Source organism: Magnolia sinica, chromosome 2 (assembly GCF_029962835.1).
Source record: "Magnolia sinica isolate HGM2019 chromosome 2, MsV1, whole genome shotgun sequence".
Lineage (NCBI taxonomy): Eukaryota > Viridiplantae > Streptophyta > Magnoliopsida > Magnoliales > Magnoliaceae > Magnolia > Magnolia sinica.
Genome location: NC_080574.1, coordinates 135124510 through 135150519, shown reverse-complemented (window position 1 = coordinate 135150519; position 26010 = coordinate 135124510). Strand labels below are relative to the sequence as shown.

The 26010-nt window shown below is 41.1% G+C and overlaps 1 protein-coding gene across 8 annotated transcripts; it reads left to right on the top strand.

Moving 5' to 3' along the window:
• Positions 1-850: 850 nt before the first annotated feature.
• LOC131237773 (nuclear matrix constituent protein 1-like) lies at positions 851-16263 on the top strand. Of its 8 annotated transcripts, none has more exons than XR_009167412.1 (9): positions 851-1438; positions 7578-7787; positions 9468-9721; positions 10126-10396; positions 10481-10564; positions 12273-14362; positions 14829-15106; positions 15194-15319; positions 15652-15855. XR_009167412.1 is itself a non-coding variant. In XM_058235745.1 (8 exons), the coding sequence occupies exons 1-8, from the start codon at positions 1127-1129 to the stop codon at positions 15681-15683; spliced, it is 3477 nt and encodes a 1158-aa protein (XP_058091728.1). In that variant the 5' UTR covers positions 851-1126; the 3' UTR covers positions 15684-15855. The 8 variants fall into 8 exon arrangements, 4 of the variants coding, with proteins under 4 accessions (XP_058091728.1, XP_058091729.1, XP_058091727.1 ...); XR_009167413.1 differs by having other exon boundaries at positions 15708-15846; XR_009167414.1 differs by having other exon boundaries at positions 852-1438; positions 14829-15063.
• Positions 16264-26010: the final 9747 nt, after the last annotated feature.

Below are 26010 nucleotides of genomic sequence, written 5' to 3'. Positions count from 1 at the left end.
AGCCAAGTTCCAGTTAAGTTAGCAAGTGGCCAAGCTGAGCTGAGCCGTGCCCAACTGGACTCAATTCAACTCGTGTACAACTCTATCTAGGCTTGCTTGTTAGGCCTTTAGGCAGACGAAAGCCCAAGTCCAGCCAAATTAATTTCTGGGTCTAATACTCAGGTCTGTGTTCAACACCGAGCGGGCCTCACGACTCAGCCCAGCCCATTTGCACCCTAAACCTTATTGGGCGACGGTTGTAACGCCTGTTTTACACCACCCATTTTGATTCCCCCTTGGTTTCTCTCCCTGCAAGATTCTGGACATCGATTGTACAATCCTAACCGTTCAATTGATGGTCCATTTCCAATATCTGTATCCGGGCCCTTCACCGTCCTACCATATGAACAGTTCCGTTCGCTCTACTCGTGCAACGTGTCATGTGGTCCACTAAAACGGCCTCTAACAATAGAGAAACCCCCCAAAATGGAGGGGTGTTATACAACACCAAGGCTTCCATTTTCGGACGTGTGGCCCATGGTTTAGTAATCCGAACCACTGCTGTAATGGGTACGACCATGGATGGCCCATGCGTTGAAAATATCTCAAGATAGAAAAATCTGAACCCTTCGATAGGTGGGTTCTCAAATACGCGGTTAGATGTGTAGAAACGTCAAAAATTTGATAAATGATCTTGCAATCTAGTTTTCATAAGTCATCCACAGCAAGGGAAAGCACATCAACGGTCTGGATTACCTATCTGCGGGCACTACTTATAGAAACTCAAATCCGAACGTGCTGTACCAACCATCGCCCGAGTATCATATACGATCACTTAAAGAAAGGGCATTTTCGTCACATCGAAAAACACACCTGCACAGAGAAAAAAGGTCTAAAGAAAGGCCACCGTTCTTTTCCCTCTTTCTCCTCTATTCGGATCCCAAACCATTTTCCTTGCGAAATTGTAAAGTTCCTTTCACGTCCGTCTACGAGCTCGGCCGTAGTCTCCGAAAATCTCCAAAATTCCTTCCATGTTGTTTTCTAGGGTTTTCCGAATTCCCGAACTTCCACCCACGCCCTGCTAGGGTTTGGAGAGAATTGAATTCTCCTTGCTTTCGAAACAGTAATCCGAGATCTTGAATCGGTGATGTTTACACCCCAACAGCGAAAGGGCTTCTCGGGCTGGTCGATTTCGCCACGGGACCCGCAGCGAACTACTGCTGGGATTGGTTCGGCGAACACTAGGAATGTGAAAGGGAAGGGTGTTGCCGCTTCTGTCGAAGCTGGGCCTACTCTGCCGTGGGCTTCCCTGGGAGAAAATGGCAGGGCAAGGTTCGATGGGGATGGGGATTTGGAGGTGTGGCAGCAGTTTCGGGAGGCGGGATTGCTGGACGAGGCTGCATTGGAGAAGAAAGATAGAGAAGATCTTGTCAATCGGATTTCGAAGCTTGAGCATGAGGTTAGAGAAGAACTCATTTCTTATTCTCTCTCTCTCTCTCTCTCTCTCTCTATATATATATATATATATATAAATTTCGTTATTGTTTTATTTGGTACTGCTAGCAAAATGCACGCGAGTGGGGAAGGAGATTGCCTGGTGACACCAGAGAGATCCCTGGTGACCTGACGTGACAGGGTTTGATTGGGCAGGTACCACTGTCAGAGATGGGGCCTGGTTGAGTACCTACTCACTGAACAACTTTCGAACATGCTTTATGTGGGCCCCATCTCTGAAAGCAGCATGTGGCCCAATCGAATCATGCCAGGTCAGGTCACCAGGCAATCTGCATCCCGCGGGAGGTACTTCATTTGTTTGTGGGGCCCACGTGATCAGTGTATGTATGAATTCTTCCAACTACACATCAGCACAATTTATGAACTTGCCTTAAAAACTGCCTGATCTTTTATGGCAGCAGCATCGACATGGCAGGATTAATCTGATGGACAGCTAGGATCTTGCACTTATATTCCACTCAGTGTTCGAAGTATCGGTATCACTACAAGTTTCGCTGGCCAGGGATACGGAAATAATGTCGATATCACTGATAACCGGAAATACGAGGAAACATGGGAAAAGCGGTGGAATTTTCAGCGAAACTTCAGGAGATGTTAAAATGTACATATTTGCATATTTAGAAATAAAAAATTTGCAAAAAAGAATGCATACATGACAAGTTTCCATTTAATGGGGCCTTAAAAGCATGTGTTGTTGTAAGATATCAATCTAACCATCCGATCCGGCCTATTTAACCATCCAACCTTCCATCCAAACATCTATCGATATTGCAAAATATCAACAACACATGATATTTCGCCAAGAAATTATCAACAATTGGAAAGGAAATAAAAGATTGTGGTCTTAATATTGCGCATGTTGCAATATCGATAATATCGAGATATTTTCAATATTATCAATGACAAATTGAACACTACATACAACCATGTGCCCATGAAAATCTAATAAACAAAATTTTGATGATATCAATTCGTTGGCGATATTATTGAAATATTGTCGATACGCTTGTGATACAAGCATTACCTAGAATTTACATAGTCGAAAATATTGGTGATACGTTGGTGATATTGATGCATTGGTAGTATAAACGACACCTAGAAATTGCATAGTTGAAAATATTGGCGATTACATTAGTGATATTAATCCGTTGGTGATGCTTAGTGATACATTGCTAATACTTGAAATTTCTGATACTACCAGCGTTATTGGTATCGTTACCAGTATTATCGGTATCGCTAAGCTGGAGATAAAGATAATATCGGAGATATTTCGATAATGTCGGAGATAATTCGAACACTGATTCCACTTTGACACCTATGATTGTGTGGAGAGTGGGAATCAAGTAAAAAAGATCTACCAACTCTTTCTATATTTATCTTTAATCTGCTGTTGTATTTACAATTTTTGACCTCATATTAAAATCACTATCACTTTTGTCTAAAGGGGTATTGGGATATGTGGGTACACGAGGACCAACCTGATTTTATACAGGTCAAGGTCTGGGTTTGGGTCCATGTCTGGGTCCAATCCTAGGGCCCATTAAGAAATTGGTTTAGGGTTGGATCCACCATAAATATATTTGTCTAAAAATTGGGCCTGTTGTTATATAAAATAGTTGTATTTTTTTGAGAGGCCAATTCTATTTAAACGTTTGGAGAAAAGCCATCTACTATGGTTGTCCTGCTTGTGACATGGTTATGAGCATGCATGTAAACGTTATATGTTATTGAGCTACCATGGAGTCCACGTGTGTGCATGCCATCCAACTTGTGTGTCAAATGAGTTCCACCATGATGATGGGATGCCCCTAAAATGTGGTTTACACAATCATCGGGTGGGCTAGACCGTAGAAAACAATTGACGTCCACCCAAATATTTACAAATTCATGTGGTGGCCAATGTGATGGTTATATCAACCTTTTTATTGGGTGCCATTTTCTTGTGTGGCGACCCTTCTGGACAAGTTGGATTTTGCACATGATCCACCATGGACCCTACAAGCGGAGTTGTAGAAAGAGTTTTTTCTTTACGTTTTAGAGGATCTTGCCTCCTTAACAATTGTGTAGCTTTTTTGGTAGGATAATAATTGCATTAGATACTATAGAGGCTTTCTGGCAAGACTATGTGGAATGACATTTATGTTTTCCAAAAGGATTAAATTAAGAGGATTGCTCTAGTAAATGTTCTGAACCCTTGATTCAACACGATACAAAACGAGTCTTGATGGGTACCTGATAGGGAAGCAGATTGCGTCCTGCCCCCACCTGGATGGAATCAGTCCAGGCAGGGACTCTGTGCGGCCAACAATGATTATGTGTTTTATCCATGTTGTTCATCCATTTTTCTAGATCCTTTTTGGGCACGAGCCCAAAAAATGAATCAGATAAAAGGCTCAAGTGGACCACAAAATATGGATTGAACGACCACCATTAAAAACTTCTTGGGGGCCACAAAAGTTTTGGATAAAGCTGACATTTATGGTTACTGGTTTCCCTTCATCTAGGCCTATGTGACCTTTAAAATAGGTCGGATGGCAAACAAACATCACGGCGAGCCATGGGAAGGTTTCAACGGTGGCAATCAATATCACTGTTGCTTCTTGTGGTGTGGTCCACTTGAGGCTTGGGTCTGCCCCATTTTTGGGTGTATACCCTAAAAAGATCTGGAAAAATGGATGAATGGCATGGATAAAACCCATACATCAAGGTGGGACCCAAAGCGCCCCTCCTTGGATCGATTTCCATTTGGGTGGGGGTAGGACGCAATCCGCTTCCACCTAATAGGTAGTACCCGAACCCAAGGTATTTAATAACGGTAATGGCCAACCGTAGGATTGTAATAGTAAGCGCTATGATGGTCGATTCTTTTAAGGAAAAATTTGGAAAAAATACAAAAATATAGAAAAATGAGAGGATTCAAATTATGTATTCATTTATGGTTTTTAACATATTTATAATGGTGTGATGGGCCATTCTTTTGTAAGAATGTTGTCACAGGTTACTTGATAATATTATTAACCTGAGAGGCTGAGAATGATTTCAAAACTCTTATATTTAATATTCCGAATGACTAATTTCAAAGATTTAATATAAATAAGATTATATGAGTATGAATCTAAGTGATGAGAAAAAATATATTTAAATTTAAATAACCATTTTACCACAAACAACCATATCAAATGTCCATAAAATGTTAATATACGCAGCGAACTCATAAATGATGAAGTGATTCAAGCATAAATACAAAAATATTGCTCGCCATGTCACCACCGAAATAAAATTATGCTGCTTGTGGGTGCTTAATCTCAACGTCGTCATCATCTGATTGTGGAATGGGTGCCGCATATTCATAATTACTCGAGGAGAAAACCATGTCAATGAAAGTCGAGGATGATTGATCATGACCATTATTGCCACTGGGCATCTGGTGTGTCAAACTTGAATAAGAATAGTCAGTGCTAGAGGTAGACCCATAGTTATAGCCATATCTGTATTGGTACTGCTCGGTATTTTTGAATTTGTGACTGTGACGAATGACTCGGATCCAAATTTGGGAATCTATCTCCCATATCATGCTCTATGTGGAATGCCTCCCTAAATTGTCCATAGTTATATCCATATCCATAAGCCATCTGGTGTCTTATTGGTGCTCTATCTCTTTCAATGCCACTGATGCTGGCCTCTTCATGATGCTCCTCCTTTGGTTGGTGGTATCGTGAATTGGTATACTCATAAGCTGGCCTCCTCTGCTTCATTGATGCTCATTGGCCTCAAACTGTGTGGACATCTGTACCCTCACGTGCTGAGGGACACCAAAAGTAGGACTAGGTGTATCATCATCATCATTCATCTCAGTTTCGATGCTATTCATTTCTTTGGTTAAATCTTCAATGACCCTCTCGAAAATAACTTCACGAGTCATGGTTCTCTTGCCCACTTTTTCGTAATGTTTAGTTGTGCACCTTGACTTTCTCACTACCAAAAGTAAGACTAGGTGCATCATCATCATTATCATTCGTCTTAGTCATTGCTGCTCATTTCTTCAGATAAATCTCCAGTAACCTTCTCCGAAATAGCTTCACGACTCTCTTGTTGGCTTGCGCATGATGTTGCACCTCGACTTCCTCACAATCCTCTTCTGCCTGTTTCTCCCTTTATTCTAACAAAGTTAGAAGTGGTTCATCGTCATTGTTGATGCAGTCCAAGTTTATTAGACAAAAGTTGCCTTCTTGAATCTGGTTCCCAACATGCTTCACATTTCGTAATCTCAACTTCATGTTGTAATCCATATACACAAGCCGATCGAATGTCTTAGCCTGCAATCCATTCCTTTGCTTTGAATGAATTAATACAAAACAACTCTAGTTCCTTCACAGCCAGAGGAAGAAGCTGCTTGGCTCAAAACTTTTATTGCTATTTTTTAGAGCCTTCGCACTTTTTCCAAGATGAAGCCACCAATAAATTATATAAAAAAAATTGTGTTTCATACATAATAGTGATACCACGACCGTTAGGATAACGACAGTTATGGCCATTAAAAAAAAATTGTAACGGCCTTATAACTGTTGTTATGCCCCCTCCCACTGTCCTTATCCTATAACGGTTGTTGCGGCTTCGTAATTTGTAACAGTACCCACCATTGCCTTTACATAATGATTTGCTGTTACGGCTTCATAATGTGTAATGGTACCCACCGTTGCCTTCATATATCGGCCGGCTGTTACGTAACTGTTTTATGATACTATGAGCAATATTGTCAAATGCACCACTCTACATTACTAATAAAATAATTTTTACGATTCTTTGTTTCTCATCCGGTGGTGTTTGGAAGGATGCCCTTTCTACAAATGGATTTGAGAAGCCGCCCTGGCAAAGTCCACACATTTCGAATTGTGGACAAATGCGCCTAAAGATTTATATTGTTTTAAGCACTAAATAACAAAATATGTATGCAATTAAAGAATGGAATTTGTTTTGTTTAACGTCCTCATTTGCAAATCTAAGTCACACTCTAATCTCTTTATCACATGCAATTTCTCAAGGGTCTTTCTTTGCATGCAATTTCTCATGAGTATGGACTATGAAAAAATAAGCTCTTTGTTTTTATATAGTAGCATCCATTGTTATTACGAGGGAAATGATATTTAAGCCCGAATTTTCGCTACATATGCACCCTTTTGACATTATTCTGATGCTGAAAGTAGATAAATGGGCGGGCAGGGAAGACTGGAAGAAAGAGAGGCTGTTAGTATGATTTCTCTTTATTATTAGGGAGAAGGTTGTGCATTGGACAGGAATTTCCCAACAATAAAAAATGGCCAGCAGGAATCCTAACAAATTTTAAAATGATTTTTTTAGAAGATTCAAAATTGTGTTTCAAAATTCGCATTTTAAAAATTCTTGTTAGATTGCCACCAACTGTTTTTTAATAGGTGGAGATGATGTGTGCATGGGCTCTTCCTGCTCATTGTGAGCAGTGAAGTTGTGCTCTTATTGTTATTATCACCATAAAAGCACGACTTCAATGTCAGGTTGCATTTGTTGGATATGGGTATGTTGTAGAATATCATGAATTAGGTTTTTGTAGGTTCTCTGTCTCTGTGTGCAAGTGTGGGTCCGTTTGTGGGGTTGCCTGCGTGGTTTCTTATAGGCATTGTGAGACTGCTCTTATGAAGGGGTTGTGCTTTCCCTTTTCTGCTGTGCCTTGGATTTGCTAATTTGGTCTTAGTGGTGCACCTATGATTGACAACCCAAGTCGAGACTGCTTTATAATGTTCTGAAAAAAACCTCCTCCGTGTTTTTTGTTGAGTTGACTGTTTGTATCTTTCACAACCAATTAACTCTCGAATCTGTACTTACAATGAAAAAAAAGAAAAGAAGACTTGTTTCATGTTCTTACCTGTCAAATGCATGATGCTTTTGTTTTGGTCAATATCAAATATATATGCTTTAAACTTCTATTTGATTGGAGCAGCCATGATCATTGTTTTGATTCTTATTCTTAATTGTCTTTCCTCGTGTTAGATTTGCTTTGATGTTAGATGATGGTTTCATCTTATCCATCAGTCTTATATTTTGGGCAGCTTCATGAATACCAATACACTATGGGGCTTCTGTTGATTGAAAAGAAAGAGTGGACCTCTAAACATGAGGACCTCAGGCAGACATTGGCGGAGGCAGAGGAGATCCTCAAACGGGAACAAGCTGCACATCTTATTGCCATGTCTGAAGTAGAGAAGCGAGAAGAAAACTTAAGGAAGGCTGTGGGGGTGGACAAGCACCGCATTGCTGATGTATGGCATATTTTTTCTTTCCTCTAGGTTTAGTTTAAAAGCATGAAGAATTGATTTAGAAAAAAGAAGCATGGTGAATGTTGTTTTATTGTTTTTGCTTGTTCTGTGTGTCTGTAGGCCAAAAATGCTTGTAGCTCTCTGCCGTTTTCTTAATGAAACCTTATTTACTGTGCATGTTGCAAATTATTTTGTGTCCAAGAACAATGACGACGGTATTTGAAGCTTATGGCTTTAGTTGGATTTTCAGTGGACTTCTGTGAACTTGGTTATGCCTTTTAGTTCATCGAAAGCCTTACCAAGTGCTTTACATAAATATAGGGTTTTATGATCCCAATTGGTTGCAATATCAATCCCCATGGTTCGGTTCAAAATCTGAAATCCACTTTGAATGTGCTATTCCACCACAAAAATCAGCAATTATTTGTAATTCCGAGCAACCATAGCTATAATTGTTTTACTACAAATTAGTATGACTTGTCAGCATTAAAAATAGATTTCCTGCAGCAAATAGGAATTCTCAGCAATTAAATCAATAGAAAGAGCCAGATTCACATGCATCAAGGAAAGAAGGAGAGAGGATCTCCAACTAGTGATAAATCCAGCTTAAACACCTCCAAAGTCCACTTTTGCACACATTTTCTGCCTCAAAACTGAAACTATAGCAACTCCTCAAAATTTGAACTTATGGCAGTAAAACAGCCTGTTTTCTACCTTATAAACATACCTTCAGTTCAGTGCCTCTAAAAAATCCTTAAATCCTAGCTGTTGGTGGCATCGAATCTCATCCATAGTGATTCCTAAAACCAAGTCTTCTAAACATCATCAAAGCCTTTTCCCGTGGCATTGAATCTCAACCATAGTGATACCTAAAACCAAGTCTTCTAAACATCATCAAAGCCTTTTTCCGAGCTCATTGGGGCCTGCTTTACAAATCCTGTTTCTCCAAATCAATCCTATTGCAGGTCCTGTCCTTGATAAAGGTACAAGCCTTTATATCCCTTCTCACCACCTTGATCCAAGTCCTTTTAGATCGTCCTCTTCTTCCTCTTTTTGGGCCATTCAATTCTAATTAATGCTCACCAGTCACCTCCTTACCATTTGTTGTTCACACCTTTCCCTTGAACACCTCCCCCTTGTAATTGACAGAGGAAGAAAGGTTCAGGAGTTCACACTCCGCTTCTTTTCTGTTTACTGGTTACTATCTGCATGCAGAGATGCTTCTGTTTCCCTCTCTTCAAGAAAGCCGTGGAAAGCATGGAAATCTTCTTCAATTTCTGCAAACGAAATTCCAACCCAGCGATGTACTTTTCATTGCGAGATTATGTTATCTGTCTTGGGTCAGATCACATTAGTTATAAAAGAAAATTTCTTTTATCCTAGATGGCATCACAATTTTTGTTATGCTTGGACTTTACATACAATATTTTCTTTTAGTTGGTGATTTTGTGCCGGCGATGTCGTATAAAAGCTGCAAAAAATTATACTTGGGCCTCTACTTCAGTTTAAGCTTTTCCATTCCAATAATTTTCTGGTTTGTTTCAATTCTCTTGCGGTTAAGCAAATAAACATGACTTTGCTCACCTATAGATGGGAATGCTTTTCCATTTTTTTCCCTATTTGTCCAGAGGATTACTTGTTGTAGGCTTGTAAGTTTCTCATTTTTTTAGAATGTTTCTATAGCTCGAGAAGTCTTTGCATGAGGTCCATGCAAAATCATCAGATGTCAAGGTTGCTTCTGATAAGAAGTTGGCTGAAGCTCATGCTGTCGTTGTGGATGTCGAAGAGAAGAGTTTGGAGGTAGAGCGAAAGCTTCATGCTGCTGATGCTAAGCTGGCAGAAGCAAGTCGAAAGCATTCAGAGATGGTGTGGAAATTGCAAGAGCTTGAGACTCGTGAAAGTTTACTTCACAAGGAACGAATGTCCATAAAAGCAGAGTATGTTTTGGGTTTTTTTTTTTTTTTGGCTTTTATTTCCTTATGCCCAATGTATTTCTCCCATGGTGCATTTGGAATTATCGGTTCCTAAGGCCAACATAGCGCTAAAACACATGTGAGATGTATGTTTGAGACCTCCCTTTCACATCTTACTTCTAATTCTGGTGGTAAAAAAGTTGGAGAACAGAATCCTGCTTATTGTGGGTTCTGTTTTCTTCACCATCCAAAATGCAAATTACACCTTGTTGGCTCAGAAATCCTGCCAACCATGATTTGGCTGTAAATTGACATGCAGCCTCAATGATTTCTTGCACCTTGATATTTAGTCATGCTGGAATTATCTAATTGCAATTGCAAGTTATTGCCTTTATTCTGATCAACAACATGGAATTGATTGCATTCAGGCACGAAGAGCAAGAGGGTGCTTTTGTTAAACAAAGAGAAGATTTGCGAGATTGGGAAAGAAGATTATGGGATGGTCAAGAGAGGCTTATCGAGGGACAGAGACTTCTCAACCAGAGGGAGAATAGGGCAAATGATAAAGATATGGTTCTTAATAAGAAAGAAAAGGATCTTGAGGATGCACGTAAGACAATTGAGATAACTAGTTTAAATTTGCAAAAGGTAGAAGCTGACATAAGCGCAAGACTGACAGCCTTGGCTGTTAAAGAGGAGGTGAGTGTCATTGATTTTAAGGTTGCTGCTATTTGTTTTCTTTCTATGATTTTTGCACCAAATATTTTATTTTTCTGAGTGCAGGAAGCTGCTGTTCAGAAACAGGACCTGGAGGTGAAAGAACAGGAACTACTTGCATTAGAACAAAAACTCAAGGAAAGAGAAACTGTGAGTCCCCACCAAGATGAGTTGGAATGCTTCTATCAGTCCTTTGATTTGCATTATTTCCAATCATATGATTCAATGGGGGGCTGGGGTTTGGATTTGTCTAGCCTTATGGGGTTCGTTTCATATTCCTACTAATTTATTTTTGCACTTGGAGGAAAGTTGAATTTCAAGAGACTGTACAGTCAGCAGATAGATTCCTTTTTTGCTGCAAGTGGTTTTGTACTTCTGTCATAGTTGCCTGCACCTGATGTCAGTCTTTGTATGGTTGTCAATTTGGAAGTGGTTGGGATGTATCATATCATATGGAAGGTAGGTCTTGGCTAATAAAACCACAGTCATGCATATGGGTGAGTTTAAGATGGAAAAGAACAATTATAGGTAGGGGCAGATGTGGGGCCTACATGATGTATGCACGAGATCCAATATGTCCATCAGATTTGTCAATGCATTTTACCTCTAGGGTCCTAAATTCAGGCCAATCTATGAATCAAGTGGGACACAACACAGGGAACAAGATGGGAGGAACACCCACCCCTGATTTGCATGGGGCCCTACCATGTTGTGTACGTAGAATCTAGCCCATTCAGACTCTTCATCTGGTCTGGATTAAGGGTCAGGCTAAAGATCAGAATGTTTTGCAATTCAGGTGCCCTCCAGTGCAAATCAGGGGATCCCATCTGGCTGATGTTTTATACCTGTGGTTAACATGAGGTGATGCATCATATGGGCAGTCTTGATAGCCTGAATACATCACATGGGCCCCACATCTGCTGGATACCACCATAAGCTTACAGTGGTACCAGTACCACTAGAGCGCACCTCATTTAGAAATCACCACATCATCATCATCTTAGCCTCTCCCAAGCAATTTGGGAATTCTAAAATTAGAAGATCTCTCAAGAAATTTTAGTGCTGAGAACTACCCAAGAATGGGTTGCCTTTTTGGGAAGAACTGTAGTTCTGCAGGGTAGATTCAATTTTTTAAATGCTTTGGGACCTATGTTAACCAATTGGGAGTTTCATATGGTATAACTCGGTGGGTGGTGGTTATGACTAGAGTGGAATTAATTGCTACTAGGGTTGGACGAACTCTGCTCACTTCCCTAATCCACAATCTTCAAATGGCAGTGACTTATCGTCTGTGAATTGCTTATGTTTATGGAAATCCAAACTATCCAAATCATGGGCTTTGCAGCTTGTTGTGGATGGATCATGCCATCAGTGGGATCTTTTGTTCCATCAACAATGGGCCCTGTGATTCAAACAGTTCATATTAGGTCAATGTATGCCACTGCTGGTGGATTCGTCACCATCATTTTGAAAATGGTAGCGAACTACCCCCGTAGTCTAGTGCATTGATTTAGGTTACACTTTTTTTTTGCTAGATAGGCTTCACTGATTCAAAGTACTAACGTATGAATCTTAATAGTCTTTTCGAAATTTTCATATTTTATCATTTTTCCATGCCCTTTGTTGCACGATCCTTCTAATCTGATGCCGCTCCTGCTTCATATTGTGCTTTGGAATCACACTCCTGCACCTGAATCTGTTTCCGCTTCTCATTGTGCTTTGTGCAACTATAGCCATGCCTCTTGATTTGCCAAAACTCATGCCTTTTTTGAGGTTCACGGTCCTTTCAAACAGATCGATCTTTTGTTTTTTTTCTTATTCCTTTGTTGTTGTTGTTGTTATTGTTGATTCCTTTCAGATGGAGACTTGGAAGCTCACTGACCAGCATAATGCTGTTTTGGATATGAAGAAACGTTCGTTTGAGTTGGAATTGGATGAAAGGAGAAAATCCATTGACAAGGAGCTGAAAGGGAAGCTGGATGCAGTGGAGCAAAAGAAAGATGAAATCAACCGCAAGGAGGAAAAGGTTGTTAAAAGAGAACAGAGTTTAGAAAAGAAGTTGGAGAAACTGAAGGACAAGGAGAAGGACTATGAGTTGAAATTCAAATCTTTGAAGGAGAGGGAGAAATTGGTTAAAGCTGAAGAGAAGGGCTTGGAGGCAGAGAAAAGAGAAGTAGATGCTGAGAAACAGGACTTGCTGAAACTCAAGGCAGAACTCGGGAAGGAGAGGGATTTACTGATTGAAGAAAAACAACAGATTCTTCGAGAGCAGGATAATCTTAAAGTAACAGACGAAGAGAGGGGTGAGGTCCTCTCCTTGCGATTGAAACTGAAACTTGAAGTAGATAACTACAATCATGAGAAAGAATCTCTTATGAAGGAAAGAGAGAATCTGAAGCAGGAAAGAGTGAATTTCGAGAGAGACTGGGAAACTCTAGATGACAAACGAGTTGATATTGCAAAAGAGCTAAGTCAAATCAACAAGGAAAAAGAGAGGCTAGAGAAATGGAAACAGGAAGAAGAGAAGCGATTGAGAAGCGAGAAGGCGGAGACAGAGGAGCATATTCAGAAGGAGTTGGAAGCTCTCAGGCTCAAGAAAGAAGCATTTGAGGGATCCATGCAGCACGAGCGGTCAGAGATTTTTGAAAAGGCCCGAAAAGACCATGACGATATGCTTCACAGCTTTGATCTCCGCAGTCATGATCTTGAGACTGCTATGCAGACTAGGCGGGAAGATATGGAGAAACTCCTACAGGAAAAGCAGAGGGCATTTGAGGAGGAGACAGAGAGAGAACTCGCACACATCAATTTCTTAAGAGAGCAAGCTCAAAGGGGGATGGAAGAAATAAAGCTGGAAAGGCAAAGGCTTGAAAGGGAAAGGCAGGAAATCGCTGATGGCAGAGAGCATGTCGAGCGGGACCAGCTCGAGATACGAAATGACATCGATGAGCTCAATCTTCTTAGCAGCAACCTAAGTCGTCAACGGGAAGTGTTTATGAAGGAGAGATCTCGTTTCCTTGCTTGTGTTGGGGAGCACAAGAGCTGCAGGAATTGTGGAGCATTAGTGTCTCCTGATCTCGAAACCTTACCTGAAATTGAGGATGCCGGGCCTGCTTTTCTGCCGAGGAGCATGAAGGAGGCGTTGGGTGCTTCCGAGAAGCCGAATGCCGAAATGACTCCAGCTGGAAAGGCTCCAAATTCTGCCGGTTCTGGTGGTCGCATGTCTTGGCTTCGAAAATGCACTTCAAGGATATTCAGCCTTTCACCAGGAAAGAAAAATGAGGACGCCACTCAAAATCAGGCTGATGGGCCTCTTTTATTTCCCATGGAAGCATCAGAAGGATTACATGAGGCTGAAGACGTACCTGGATCGTCTGTTGGTGCAGTGAGTGATTCTTTTGACATTGAGAGGATCCAATCTGATAACAGCATCAGAGAGACGGAGAATGAACAGACACTGTCTATTGATGAACAGAGTGAAGTTGCTAAGATATATGGAGCTTCAGAAGCTGTATTTGCATCACTTGAAATTGTGGAAGATTCCCAGCCTCTAGCATCAAAGCATAACAGTAGGCGCAGACCTGGCAAGAGAGCTGGGCGCAGAGGGACTCTCTCTTTGAAGAAGGTCGTTGAGGAAGCCAAAGCTTTCCTAGGGGAAGCCTTGGAACCCAAAATGGATGACCAGCTAAACGAGAAAGCTGTAGAGCCTTCACAGATGAATGAGAGTGGGGGAGATTCTCGTAGCGTGGATGGAAGAAGTAGACGTGTCGGTCGGAAGCGGCGGCATGCTCCTGCTGCTAGAAGCACAGCTAGCGAGCAGGATGCTGATGACAGCGAAGCCCGTTCTGATAGCGCCACAACAGGAGGGCGCCGGAAAAGGCAGCAAACTGTTGCTCCTGGTACACAGACTCCTGGGGAAAGGCGGTACTACTTCAGGCGATCCACAGTGTAAATTCCTATTTCATATTTTTCTTATGCAAGCATATGTAATTTTTGATAAGTATATAACAAGTCAGCATATTTGTCTGGAGGGAATATACAAATGTACACATGGGTTCGTCTATTGATGATCAAGATATTCACATGCTGTGCCCCATGGTAAATGGAATGCCCCAAAAAATCCTCCTGTCAAGTGATCCCAACTGTCCTTGTGTACTGGTGGATGGAGATATCCATTTTCATCAGACAGATAGCATAATCTATTAGGGGAGATATCATGGCATGGCCCATCCCGTGATGGGTTTGATTAGATCAACAATTTTGGTTATTGAAATATGGGCCTATGTGTGCTGGGTTGAACGGGAAAAAAAAAACCCCACTTTCTTTCTATTGAGCATTATGCTGACTACACCTCATTTCTCTATCTCGGTAGTGAGTCATTTATCTGATCCTTTTGTATCTAAATGTTGATCAGTGCGGGCATGGCCTCCACCACACAAGCCTTGGCTGACCGGACCGCAGAAACTGTGAGAGAAGATCATCCAAAACCCACAGATTTGCCTGAGAACAAGGCGCTGAAGGTGGGCAGAAATGCAGGGGAGGCAGATCCCATCCTTGAACCTGCAGATGCATCTCCTGTCGGAGTTGCTAGCGGGAATGATAAAGGAGCGTGCATATTGCAGAAAGCAGCAACGAAAAACGTCAATGTGGTAAGTTTGTGAGCAGTTGTCATTGCACAAAAAATTTGTCAGGGTAAACATTTCTCCCCTCCCTTTTTGATCTGGTGCTGATTATTTCAATAGGAAGCGTTACGAGGTCTGTATCATTTATGTCTTTCAGCATTAGAAATGCGAAGGCTACTCTCAAAGCAGGATCTCCAGTTCTACTATCCCTGCGCACGCGTGGGTGTGGAATCCGAGCTGTTGATCAGGTGGCCTCAGCTGCGTGATGCGGATCCAAAATCAGGTCCGTATGGCGTGATTTTGGCCTTGCATGTAGGAAAAGAGTGCATATTAAAAAGAATCGACCTGCAGTTCACATCTGAAGTACATGTGGGCTGCCGTGATGAATGAACTGGCTTTACTACTTTGCTGAAGCATGTGTATGCACCGGGGCCCACCTGACGAACGGCCTAGATCTTGAAAGCATGCACCAACTACTCATTTAGCATAATTTTCAAAACTGGCTGTGTTTATGTTCTTTTGCTCAACTTGGTCGGGATTCTTTTTGAGGTCCATGAGAATTTCCATGTTCTAGTCAGTGCACATCTGCGGAAGGGCTGATGTAACTGTTCTTAGTTTTTTTGAAGCCAATCATCTTACTCCCATGAGGTGGGCCATGTCTTGCGTGACAGCTTGAAACAGGGGAACTCTATGCTGAGACTGATGGCAATGTTGATGAGAGGTTAGTCGACTACATGGAGGTGAGTGAGCAGAATGATAATCAAGGGGAGCAAAGAGAGATTGAGATAGAAGAGGCTGATGATGGGGAAGGGAGTGAAGGCGGGAAGGATGATAGCTCTGGGGATGAAGAAGAAGACTCAGAGAATCACAGTGCATCGATTAGGAAGAAGCTTTGGAATTTCCTCACCACGTGACAGTTGTCTTCAGTCATGGTGGGCCAGTGCTTGGTGGGGTCTTGACTACATCTTTTTCTTTTCGTTTTATTATTTTCCGGAGTCTGTTGGTAAGATCTCTGTAACGTCTGTGTATTTCATTTAAGCAAGGGTGCGTTTGGTTGCACCAAATATCACAAAATGTTGTTTTATTATGCCAGTACTCCTGTTTGGTTGCGTCAAGATATACATTTATTTTTGATTCCAAAATAGAGCCCCAGACATGAATGGACCATGTAATAAACTTGCTCCCGTGTTGGGACCGAGACATTCATCAGGGGAACCCCTTTATGCATGTGTCCTTGTTACAATGATCGGCCCGCCTAGTCATCGGGCTGACAACATGTTGTACATTGAACTTAGATCACTTGCAAGGAAGCCTACACAACCATTAGGTGGGCCTAACTGTAGGTTAGAACCTACCGTTTAAAAAGATTAACATTTCTTGTAGTGTTCAGATGAGCCAGGGTAGGTCCATATAGGTTGAAGGTCCGGTTTGTTGTGATCTTCCCCAGGCATATGTAGACCCCACTGTGGATGGCCCTTGTACCGAAAATATCCTATGAACTGAATAACCCTTCACTGATTGATCTAGCAAATGGATGGTTGGGAGTTAAAATACTGGAACCGTTCACATTCAACTGAGGAAAAAAGGCCAAGATCTGTATGCCTAAGATCTCCCAACTTGGAGGATTTTCGGTACATGGGCCATTAGCTGTGAGGCACCGTTGCATCACTGAATCGTGACAGAAAAAAAAAAAAAAAACAAAACAAACAGAATTGCACCGTACAACCTTTTGGTCTGGGCATTGTATGGTGGGGACTGGGGAGTTATTGATACTCTGACAGAATGACACTTGATGGTCAGGCACTTGGAAATTGTGCCCTTGGTAAACATTAACTCAAGCTAAACGCTGTCACATATCCCAAAATCGTATTGGTCCAACAATTGTAACCTCTGACTCGTTGGATATTTTCATTCTTAACTGTCAAATATATGTCTAAGGTGTGGCCGATATTTCTGTCGATTAAAGGCTTGGGTTGCTTCTCGCATGGCAAAGACTATTGCGAAGGTATGCACAAATAGGAGTTATGCATAATAAGCAGCAGTTCTGTTCTGATTTATGAAATTATCAGGACGAGATCTCACAGAGTTAGACATGATCACTTTGTATCTAGTCGGATAGTATAAACCTAAATATTGCAGTGATGGGTATCTTACATGGTGATAGCATAAAAGACAAATGCTATTCGCCATGTATGAATTAAGATATATGTATTATTGGACTAATCACCTAAAACCAATAGCTACGATCTTCTCAAGATCCTGATCGGTTGCACAAAATGAAAGTGGTCAAATCATAGAGATAGGTTGGAAGAAAATTGTAGATGATCATTTCCTGATGATGATGTACATGAGACTTATTTAAGCCACTAAATCAAATGAGTAATTAGATTTTATTACAAACTTTGTCCGAAAAATATTTCTACATTATTATATTAATATTTTGTAAATGCTTTGATTGGTCAAACTTGTAAAGATAAAAACCTGTTTGATCTTAAGTAAATAAGTGTGTTACAATCAAACATTAGAATTTGTATGTGTATATATGAAATCAAATGTGCATACTTAAATGTGATAAAGTTAATAGTTTAGGATAATTAGTTGAAGATTGAGATAAATCATTTCTAATTTACTTGTGAATTTGGTACAATGTCATTGATCAGATATGATTATGCTTTTAGAAGTCTCACATTGGATCTACTTGATTGGAGGGTATAGATAAGGTTTTATTATTAAGAGGGAGTACAGTCATTCAAGACACATCATTACCGTAATAAATAAGAGATATTTGAGTTAGTTTTTAATTATGAATTTTCAAGGATGGAGGCATATAAATATAAATATATGAATTTTGTTTGAGACATTTCTCTCTCATTTAAAACCTTAGTCCTTAGTGAAATTTCTTCTCCCCTAAAAATTATAGTACATCAAATATAAGAATATCATAGTATTTGTAGCACTCTTTTCAATTCCTGTGCGTATTTCTATGTAATGAAGAGGACAGACATGGTTACATATTCGAGATAAATTGGTTCCTAGAAATATCATATTGTATTAAACAGTTAAAAGTAGGAGAAGATATACTTTTTCTTTCCATCCTCACGTGAGAGGGAGTTCCTCCAATCTAATAGCTGGCTATGGTCCAACTTTCACATATAGCTGAATCTAGCTAGAGTAGTAGACTTGGGAGTGTTAGAGGATGGATATGTACAACAGTTGTACATGTACAGCTGTTGCAACTTACTCTTAACAAGGAATGCCATTGCAACACTTAGAAGTGGGACCAGCAGCTCCCTATTACATGATCACCTATGCAACTAAAAATCTAAAATCTTGGTGGGCCACCATAATGTGTGTGACATCCACACCATCCATCATTCATCTGTTGCATGAGTTCATTTTAAGATGCAGCCCAAAACTGAGGTAGACCCAAAAAAAAAAAAGAAACCTCAAGTAGACCACGCCACAGGGTACAGCAGACATGAGGCCTTCCACCAACCTTTCTGGCCCTGTCCTGATGTTTATATGCCACCCAACCTGTCCATAACTTCAGTGAGCCATCAAGGTTTTCTATGGTGTGTGTCTTCATCCTCACCGTTCCCTGTTGTGTGTCCCACTTATGGGTGGGCCTGATTTTTGTGCCACATCCGAACATTATCTGTTGCAAATTAATGATGGACGGAGTAGATGTCATGCGCACATCCCGAAGGGGCCCACCTGACGAAAGTAGACTGGCGATAGCATTACTATTTAAAAATGGGCGGGGAAACGCACATATGGTAGAGTTGTCCGGCAATCCACACATCCAAATTGCTCGTGGAGATGAAGAGGTTGCACTGAGAAGCTAATATTAGCCGTTGGATTTTCCCTTCGAATTTAGATTGCTATTCTAATTTCAACCATCCATTTGATAGACATTAATCAGATGGTTAGGATTGCTAGATCAGTGTGATTTTAGAGATATACTCCATCCATAATGGAACTCACAATTCAGACGGTCTGGACTGCTGTCCACTAGTGACCCATGTAAGTAAATCTGGGCCTGTGCCGGATCAAGGTCCGTTCAAACCAGTCCACATAACTAATCCAATCCGGGCTGTTCATTAGGCACATGCATGGTAGATGATAAAAAAGCCCTTCAAACACTAAATGGGCCGAACTAGGATGATGGGCTCAGCCCAAACCTTGATCGATTAATAAATGGGCCTAGATTTTACACCGGACCCACTTGCCTAAGCCCGACCCAAAAGCCCGCGGGCCAGCGCAGTCCATTGACGGGTGCGGATTGGGTACTACCTACCCCCAAGGACCTAACTAGAGCCGACGGTAAGGGCGTGTTTGGTCAGGCGCTGGATATGGCATTAGATGGGATTAGGAGGGTTATCCTGCGCCATCTCCTCTCATCCCCCGTTTGAGATGGCGGGATGTACCTCGCCCTCGTAAACACCGCCCGTAGCTAACATGAATTCTGCCAATCCCAGGATGTGAATTTTCACCTCTACGTGGGGCCCACCAAGATATCAATGAGATATCTACTCCGTCCATCATTTTCACCGGCCTACATTTAGCCATAAACCTGTTTTAAGGCAAATATAAATTAGCGAGTGGGGCTATCCAGAGCCAATGGGATCAAGGGACAAACACTGGCACCACCATCGTTACCTTAAAATCCATTCCATCCCACCTAATCCTTTGGAATTGGTCCGGCCAAACACGCCCTAAAAGTCAGGGCCCTGTGGGGCCCACCTTGATCTATATATTTTATCCACACCGTCCGTATATTTTGGCAGATCATTTTAGGGCATGACCTGAAAAAGGAGGCAGATCCAAGGACCACACCACATGAAGCAGTGGGGATTTAAAACCTACAGTTGAAAATTTCTGGGGGACCACAGAAGTTTTGGATCAAGCTGATATTTATCTTTTCCCTTCGTACAGCTCTATATGACCAGTTTTCAACGGTAAGAGATCAATCCCTACTGCTTCATGTGGTGTGGTCCACTCGAGCCTAAGATATTCCTCCATTTTGGGCTCACGACCTAAAATGATCATTCAAAATAGACGGAAGGAGTGGATAAAGCATATAAATGACGGTGGGCCCCACAAATACCTTGACATGACCGTCCGTCTCTTGTTAGGTTACCCAATCCAGGCCTTCCATTGACAGCCACACATGTAAGGTAAATCAGAGACGTTGATCATCCCCAAATCTCACCCTAGATGATGTTTATGTGATGGGTGGGCCACATGATACGTGTGGTTGTATGGTAACAAACTCAAGTGCCTTTCTTAACTTTTCACAGCCCCACAGTCTCCAACTCCTACCCTCTTCATTGTAATAGGGGTAAATGCAAAGGCTGCTACAGTACAAAGCTCTCTCTATGAAACAGAGCAATAGGCAATAGCCATCAGAAGGTTGAGAGATAGAAAGTGACTTCTCACCTTGAGAGTGATATTTCAACCCTATTTTTTCATAGACTGCTCCATTGCTTCTTTACTCCTATTTACTATAGTGGTGGCCCACCTCTTAAAGCATCTCGTGAGATGAGATTTACACACATTTGGACATGCATTACCGTCCGTCCGTTCACGGGCAGCCAATCGTATGGTTATGTTTGTCTGATGGGTGTGATGTGGCGTATACCACACAAGGAAATGTTCCCATACGTTTGAGCTGTGTGGGGTCCACTGCGTTGTGTGAGTGCCGTCCGATCTGTCCGTTAGATGGGTTGTGCCATGTTAAAGTTAGATCTGATCCATAACTCAGGTGGGCCACACCAAACGGAAACCCCGACCTTAGAAACTTCTATATGGAGCGTGGGGTCCACCGTGTTGTGCGTACGCCATCCATTCCATTCATGGGTGCTCCCCAACCGGGATGAAGGGACACATCCAAACGTTTTAAGCATGACTGTACATTTCTCCATGCGATGTGTCCGAACTGAGTTTTGTACACGGATTATTCTTAACGTGTATGGTGAATATGAGGAGATGCACCAGATGCACGGTTTGGATTCCATATAAAAATCATAGGTGGGCCCTACATAGGTCGAACATATGGTGAATTGAAAACCGTCTAATCTAGAAAAATATAAGATTGGGCGCGAAGTAGGTCAGGACCGTGTAACGGCGTAGTGTGCGAGGCCCCTTACGGTGGGGCCCACCTTGATGTATATGTTATATATCTATGCCGTCCATCCATTTTTTCGGCTCATTTTAGGGCATGACCCAAAAAAATGAAGTAATCCAAATCTCGGGTGTACCATACCACGTGATACAGTAACGATTGACCATTAAAAACTTCTTGTGGGCCACAAAAGTTTTGGATCAAGCTTATATCTGTGTTTATCCTTCATCCAGGTCAATGTTACCTTATCAACAGGTTTGATGGTAAATAAAAATTACGGTGGGCCCTGGGAAGTTTTTAATATTGGTCGTTCAATCACGACCGTTTCCTGTGGTGTGGTCCACCTGAGATTTGGATCTGCTTCATTGTTGGAATCATGATATAAAATGATCTGTAAAAACGGATTGACAGCGTCGATATACAATGCATACATCAAGGTGGGCCCCACGGTAGGGGTCTCACCCACTAATCCGCATGCGATTCCCTATATCTAACTTCAGCTATGGCCGCATTTTACCTTCGAAAAATAACCATGCGAAATTGATGATAAAATCCCGATAAATTGGCGGTATATTCCCGATAAATTGATTTCGTCGGGTCGTCGTCCTGCATCTGTTCTATCAGCAACAGTAATCAGTCGGGCCTTCATGCACAACATGCATTACTGTCAACGGGCCAAGCCTGGAGTTGGTTTTGGCCCGGTTTTGAACTGTTTCTGATTTTGCGGGCCCGAGCCCGGCCCATTGACACCCCTAAGAATTATATCAGAATATGCAGACTATAGTTAGGCACACACCCACTGTCCACGTGGCATACAATTATCCTTACACAAGACATTAAGATCGTGGCCCACCTCAAATGAGGTTTAAGTGTAATCCTAAAATTATACGGATGAGACAATTCTAACCGTCCAAAGTGTGGCATCAAATACACAGTTTAAAAAATTGTCAAAGTCCAAGATTCAGCAAGAAAAAAATTCATAGATTTGATGGTTATGATTCAACCACGTGGATTTGTGGTGTGAATGGATTTGATTGAGCTACATGTATGCCATGTGTACAATAGGCATGTGCATGTGCATGATCCACGATACTCCACCAGCTTATCGTATATAAAAAAGAGCTGGCTGGCCATATGCACCATTACCTAGCCCTGTCGTGGATTGATGGGACCACTTAAAGCCCATTGAAAGAAGGCCACAAATGATTGGACGGCTAGATTTTGTCTTTACTCTCTCGGGTGAGAAGTGAAGAGAACATGACAAAACCAAAAACAAAAACCTTAAATTCAGATTGATTGGGAAAGAGGAAAATGATCACTTTGATTGTTCACCGTCATTTCTTGAGTTGCGTTATCTCGTCACATCAATTTAGACTGTCCAAATCGTGGGTCCCATGTGAAGGGAGAAGGGGCGCGGATTGGATACTGACAATGTCAGTAGCCAAATGGCTACTGAAGTGACGTCACCAATCTCTGTGGACCCCACCATGATGCATGTGTTATATCCATACCTTCCAACCATTTTTAGAGATCTTTTTATGGGAATGCAAAGGGAATGAGATAGATCTAAAGTTCAAGTGGATCCCACCATAGAAAATAGTGGGGACAGTGACATCCACCGTTCAAAACTTCTTAGGGGCCACAGTAGTTTCCGATGAAGCTGATATTTTTGTTTTCACTTCATCTATCTCTATGTTAACTTATAAATGGGATGGATCTCAAAAATATATCACCGTGGGCCCTATAAATGTTTCAACGGTGGGTGTGACAGTTCCCACAGTTTTCTGTGGTGGGTCCACTTAAAATTTAGATCTATCACATTCTCTTTGTAATGCGATACAACGATCTCTAAAAATGGTTGGACGGTATGGATAAAACACATGCATCATGGTGGGGTCCACGGAGCTTGGTGACGTCACTTCAGTGGCGATTTGGCTACTGACCTTGTCAGTATCCAATCCGCGCCCGTCACATCAATCTAGACTGTCCAAATCGGGGGTCCCATGTGAAGGGAGAAGAGCCTGAAAATTACATTGATTTAGCGATCCTGACCATCCAATTGGCGGCAGCAAAATGGACGGTTAAAAGTAACATGGTGATAGTTCCAAATTCAGATGGCTAAATCAAATATATGAGTACGATTTGTGAGGAATGCTTCACACGCAATGAGACCGATGATTCGGACGGTCCGGATTTTGTACGTGCATGCCATGTGTACGGTGGATGAGACACCACAACTTACATGATGTTGGCCAGCTGTTACCGCAGCCTAGTACATGTCAATGGACCTGGCCGTTTCAAGTGATGAAAACCTTTACTGCACAGATGGAACGATCCTAACCGTTGGATCAATGGCAGTGATTAAACAGTCATATCTGATCCGTCCAAAAGGTAAACCACACCACATTGATCAAAATGTACGTGATCATTTCTCATGAAATTCAGTCCCTTTGAACCGTCCAACTAGTGCACCCCACCTTGATAAGCATCGATCAGGAGTTCATGATTAGCGCATTATTTGCCCTTTAGAAGCAAGAAAAGTTCAGATCAACCGTCCATATTAATATAAATATATAAATCGAACCGTTAGAAAAAAGCCGATGGCTTCAATGCTTCACGATTTTCCTATTTTCACAGTGGGCCCATCCACAAGGTGACACGTATCAGTCGATCTGATCAGATAAATCTGAAACATTGGTTAACTAGATGGAGGTTGTGCAGAGCCTCCTTCCAGCATATGTCCATCAAATGGTGTTAGTCCTACGTGAATTCTGATCAAACTTCAAAAATGAAACGGATGGAAAAGTTTTTTATTTTTCCTGTTGTTTGCAAAATAATATCTAATATAAAAAATGATATTCTTTTTCTTATTTTTCCTTTAAAAAAATAAAAAATAAAATTTATGAAATCTAAAAAAAACTCTGTTGTCTGATTCATAAGTGTTGTTTTTCAAAAAAATGTTAAAAAGTAAATGATTAAACCATAATCATATTTTTGTTAGAAAAAGGTATATTTTATAAAAGCTTCCTTAAAATGGTTGTATTAATATTTAAATATATTCATATTTCCAGCATCTTTTTGTCCAAAGAAGTGATGGTTCCTTCGAATGCTAAACTAAAGATCGAGTTCTTTGTCCAGTGATGCATTTTGTATTTGGCCATAACAATGTCTATAACCATTACATTCATTTGTTGTCCACAAATATTGTGATGTGGTGGATTAAGTGTAATCAGATAAACTCTAATCAAATGACTTGGATGGTAGTTTTCAACATAGATTAAGAAGACTGTTGTTAACTGAATCTGGCCATTAAACAAGGTTGATGTAGAGTTGAGATGGCTCATGGCCTTGTTATCACCCTTTGAACGGGATAAAGCCTCCCGAGCAATCTGATGGATAGTGTGAATCCATGACACAAGCTGACAACAACCATATAACACCTGTACGAAAGTCAGTACCATCCCATTAATAACATGTTTTGTTATTCATATGTCATGGGTTATTAAAAGGTCTTGCGAGTTGTATTGAATTAAGCCACATGCCCCATAGCTTGTGCAGGCTCCTGTCATTTCCTTTGAGTTTTGGTTTTGCGACCCTCAATGACAGATGGGTACAGCTCCAAATGCATGCAAACGAAAAATGAGGAGCGACAAGTGAGTGAGGGGCTTGGCTTTTGGTCAGGGTATAGCTAGTGATGCGGGTCGGTGCATTGGCTGCAATTCTCTTTCTTTGAACCTTTATATATATATATATATATATATATATATATATATATATTTATTTAAATAAAGCATTGGTTGGGCCAAGCTTCAACGCTCGAATTTTTTAAAAACTCTTTTAAACAGCTCAGCTCATCTTAAACCCAACTTTCAAGCCAAGCCAATTCAAACAAGTTAACTAAGCTAGCTCAGTTCATCTACAGCTCTAGTGTTGTGGATTGAAGACGAGAGAGTGCACGTACTTCTGCAATTATCTCTCAACATATGATATGCAATTAGGTGAAACTTGGGTGAGACTGGCTCTATGGCTCAGTGGTAGGCTTATTATGTTTCAACACTGAGATCTTGAGATCGAGTGCCCATGTGGTGTGAGTGTATGATTTGCACAAGGGTTATATGCTGAAATGAGACTAATCTACTCAACAGGTGGGCCAGACTTTTAACAATAATAATAATAATAATAATAATAATAATAATAATAATAAAATGCAAGTGTGGCCGACCTGATGAGCACTACACAGAAGGCGATTCTCATGAAGGAGCTATCAGATGGTTTTGATGTGGGATTTGGATTCGGTGGACCCTTCAATTTGATATCTCAATGCTTACGCAATGGGGAAAAGCTTTGTGAGTCCCACCATGATGTATTTATTTTATCTACTTCGTACATTCATTGTCGTGCCTTAAAAAATGGGCTAAAAAATGAGGCTGATCCAAATATCAATCAGAGAATACTGTAGGAGACCGCTGTTGAGAGCTCATCATTAAATAGTTATTAAGGCATTGTGCAATATTTATTTGCCATCCACCATATTGATTAGTCACATACACTTATGTGAAGTAAAAACACAAATATCAGCTTGATCCAAAACTTCTATGCCCCAGAAGAAGTTTTTAACAATGGGCATTCAATCACCACAATTTCTTATGGTGTGGTCCACCTGAAATTTAGATCTGTCTCATTTTTTGCATAATGCCCTAAAATGAGTTAGCAAAATGAATTGACGGCACAGATAAAACATATACATCATTGTGGGGCCCACAGCATGGGGTCACTACCGAATCCAAGTTCAGGTTGGAAGATCTCCATGGGGTGTACAGTAACTCACGGTACAACCAGTTGAAATGGAG

What these genes read in the sequence shown, in the direction of transcription:
- LOC131237773 (XM_058235744.1), top strand. Translation starts at nt 1,127, where the DNA reads ATGTTTACACCCCAACAGCGAAAGGGCTTCTCGGGCTGGTCGATTTCG. An exon ending in CGAATGTCCATAAAAGCAGA is followed by an intron (nt 9,722 to 10,125) that starts GTATGTTTTGGG and finishes GATTGCATTCAG; the next exon opens with GCACGAAGAGCAAGAGGGTG. An exon ending in AACTCAAGGAAAGAGAAACT is followed by an intron (nt 10,565 to 12,272) that starts GTGAGTCCCCAC and finishes GATTCCTTTCAG; the next exon opens with ATGGAGACTTGGAAGCTCAC.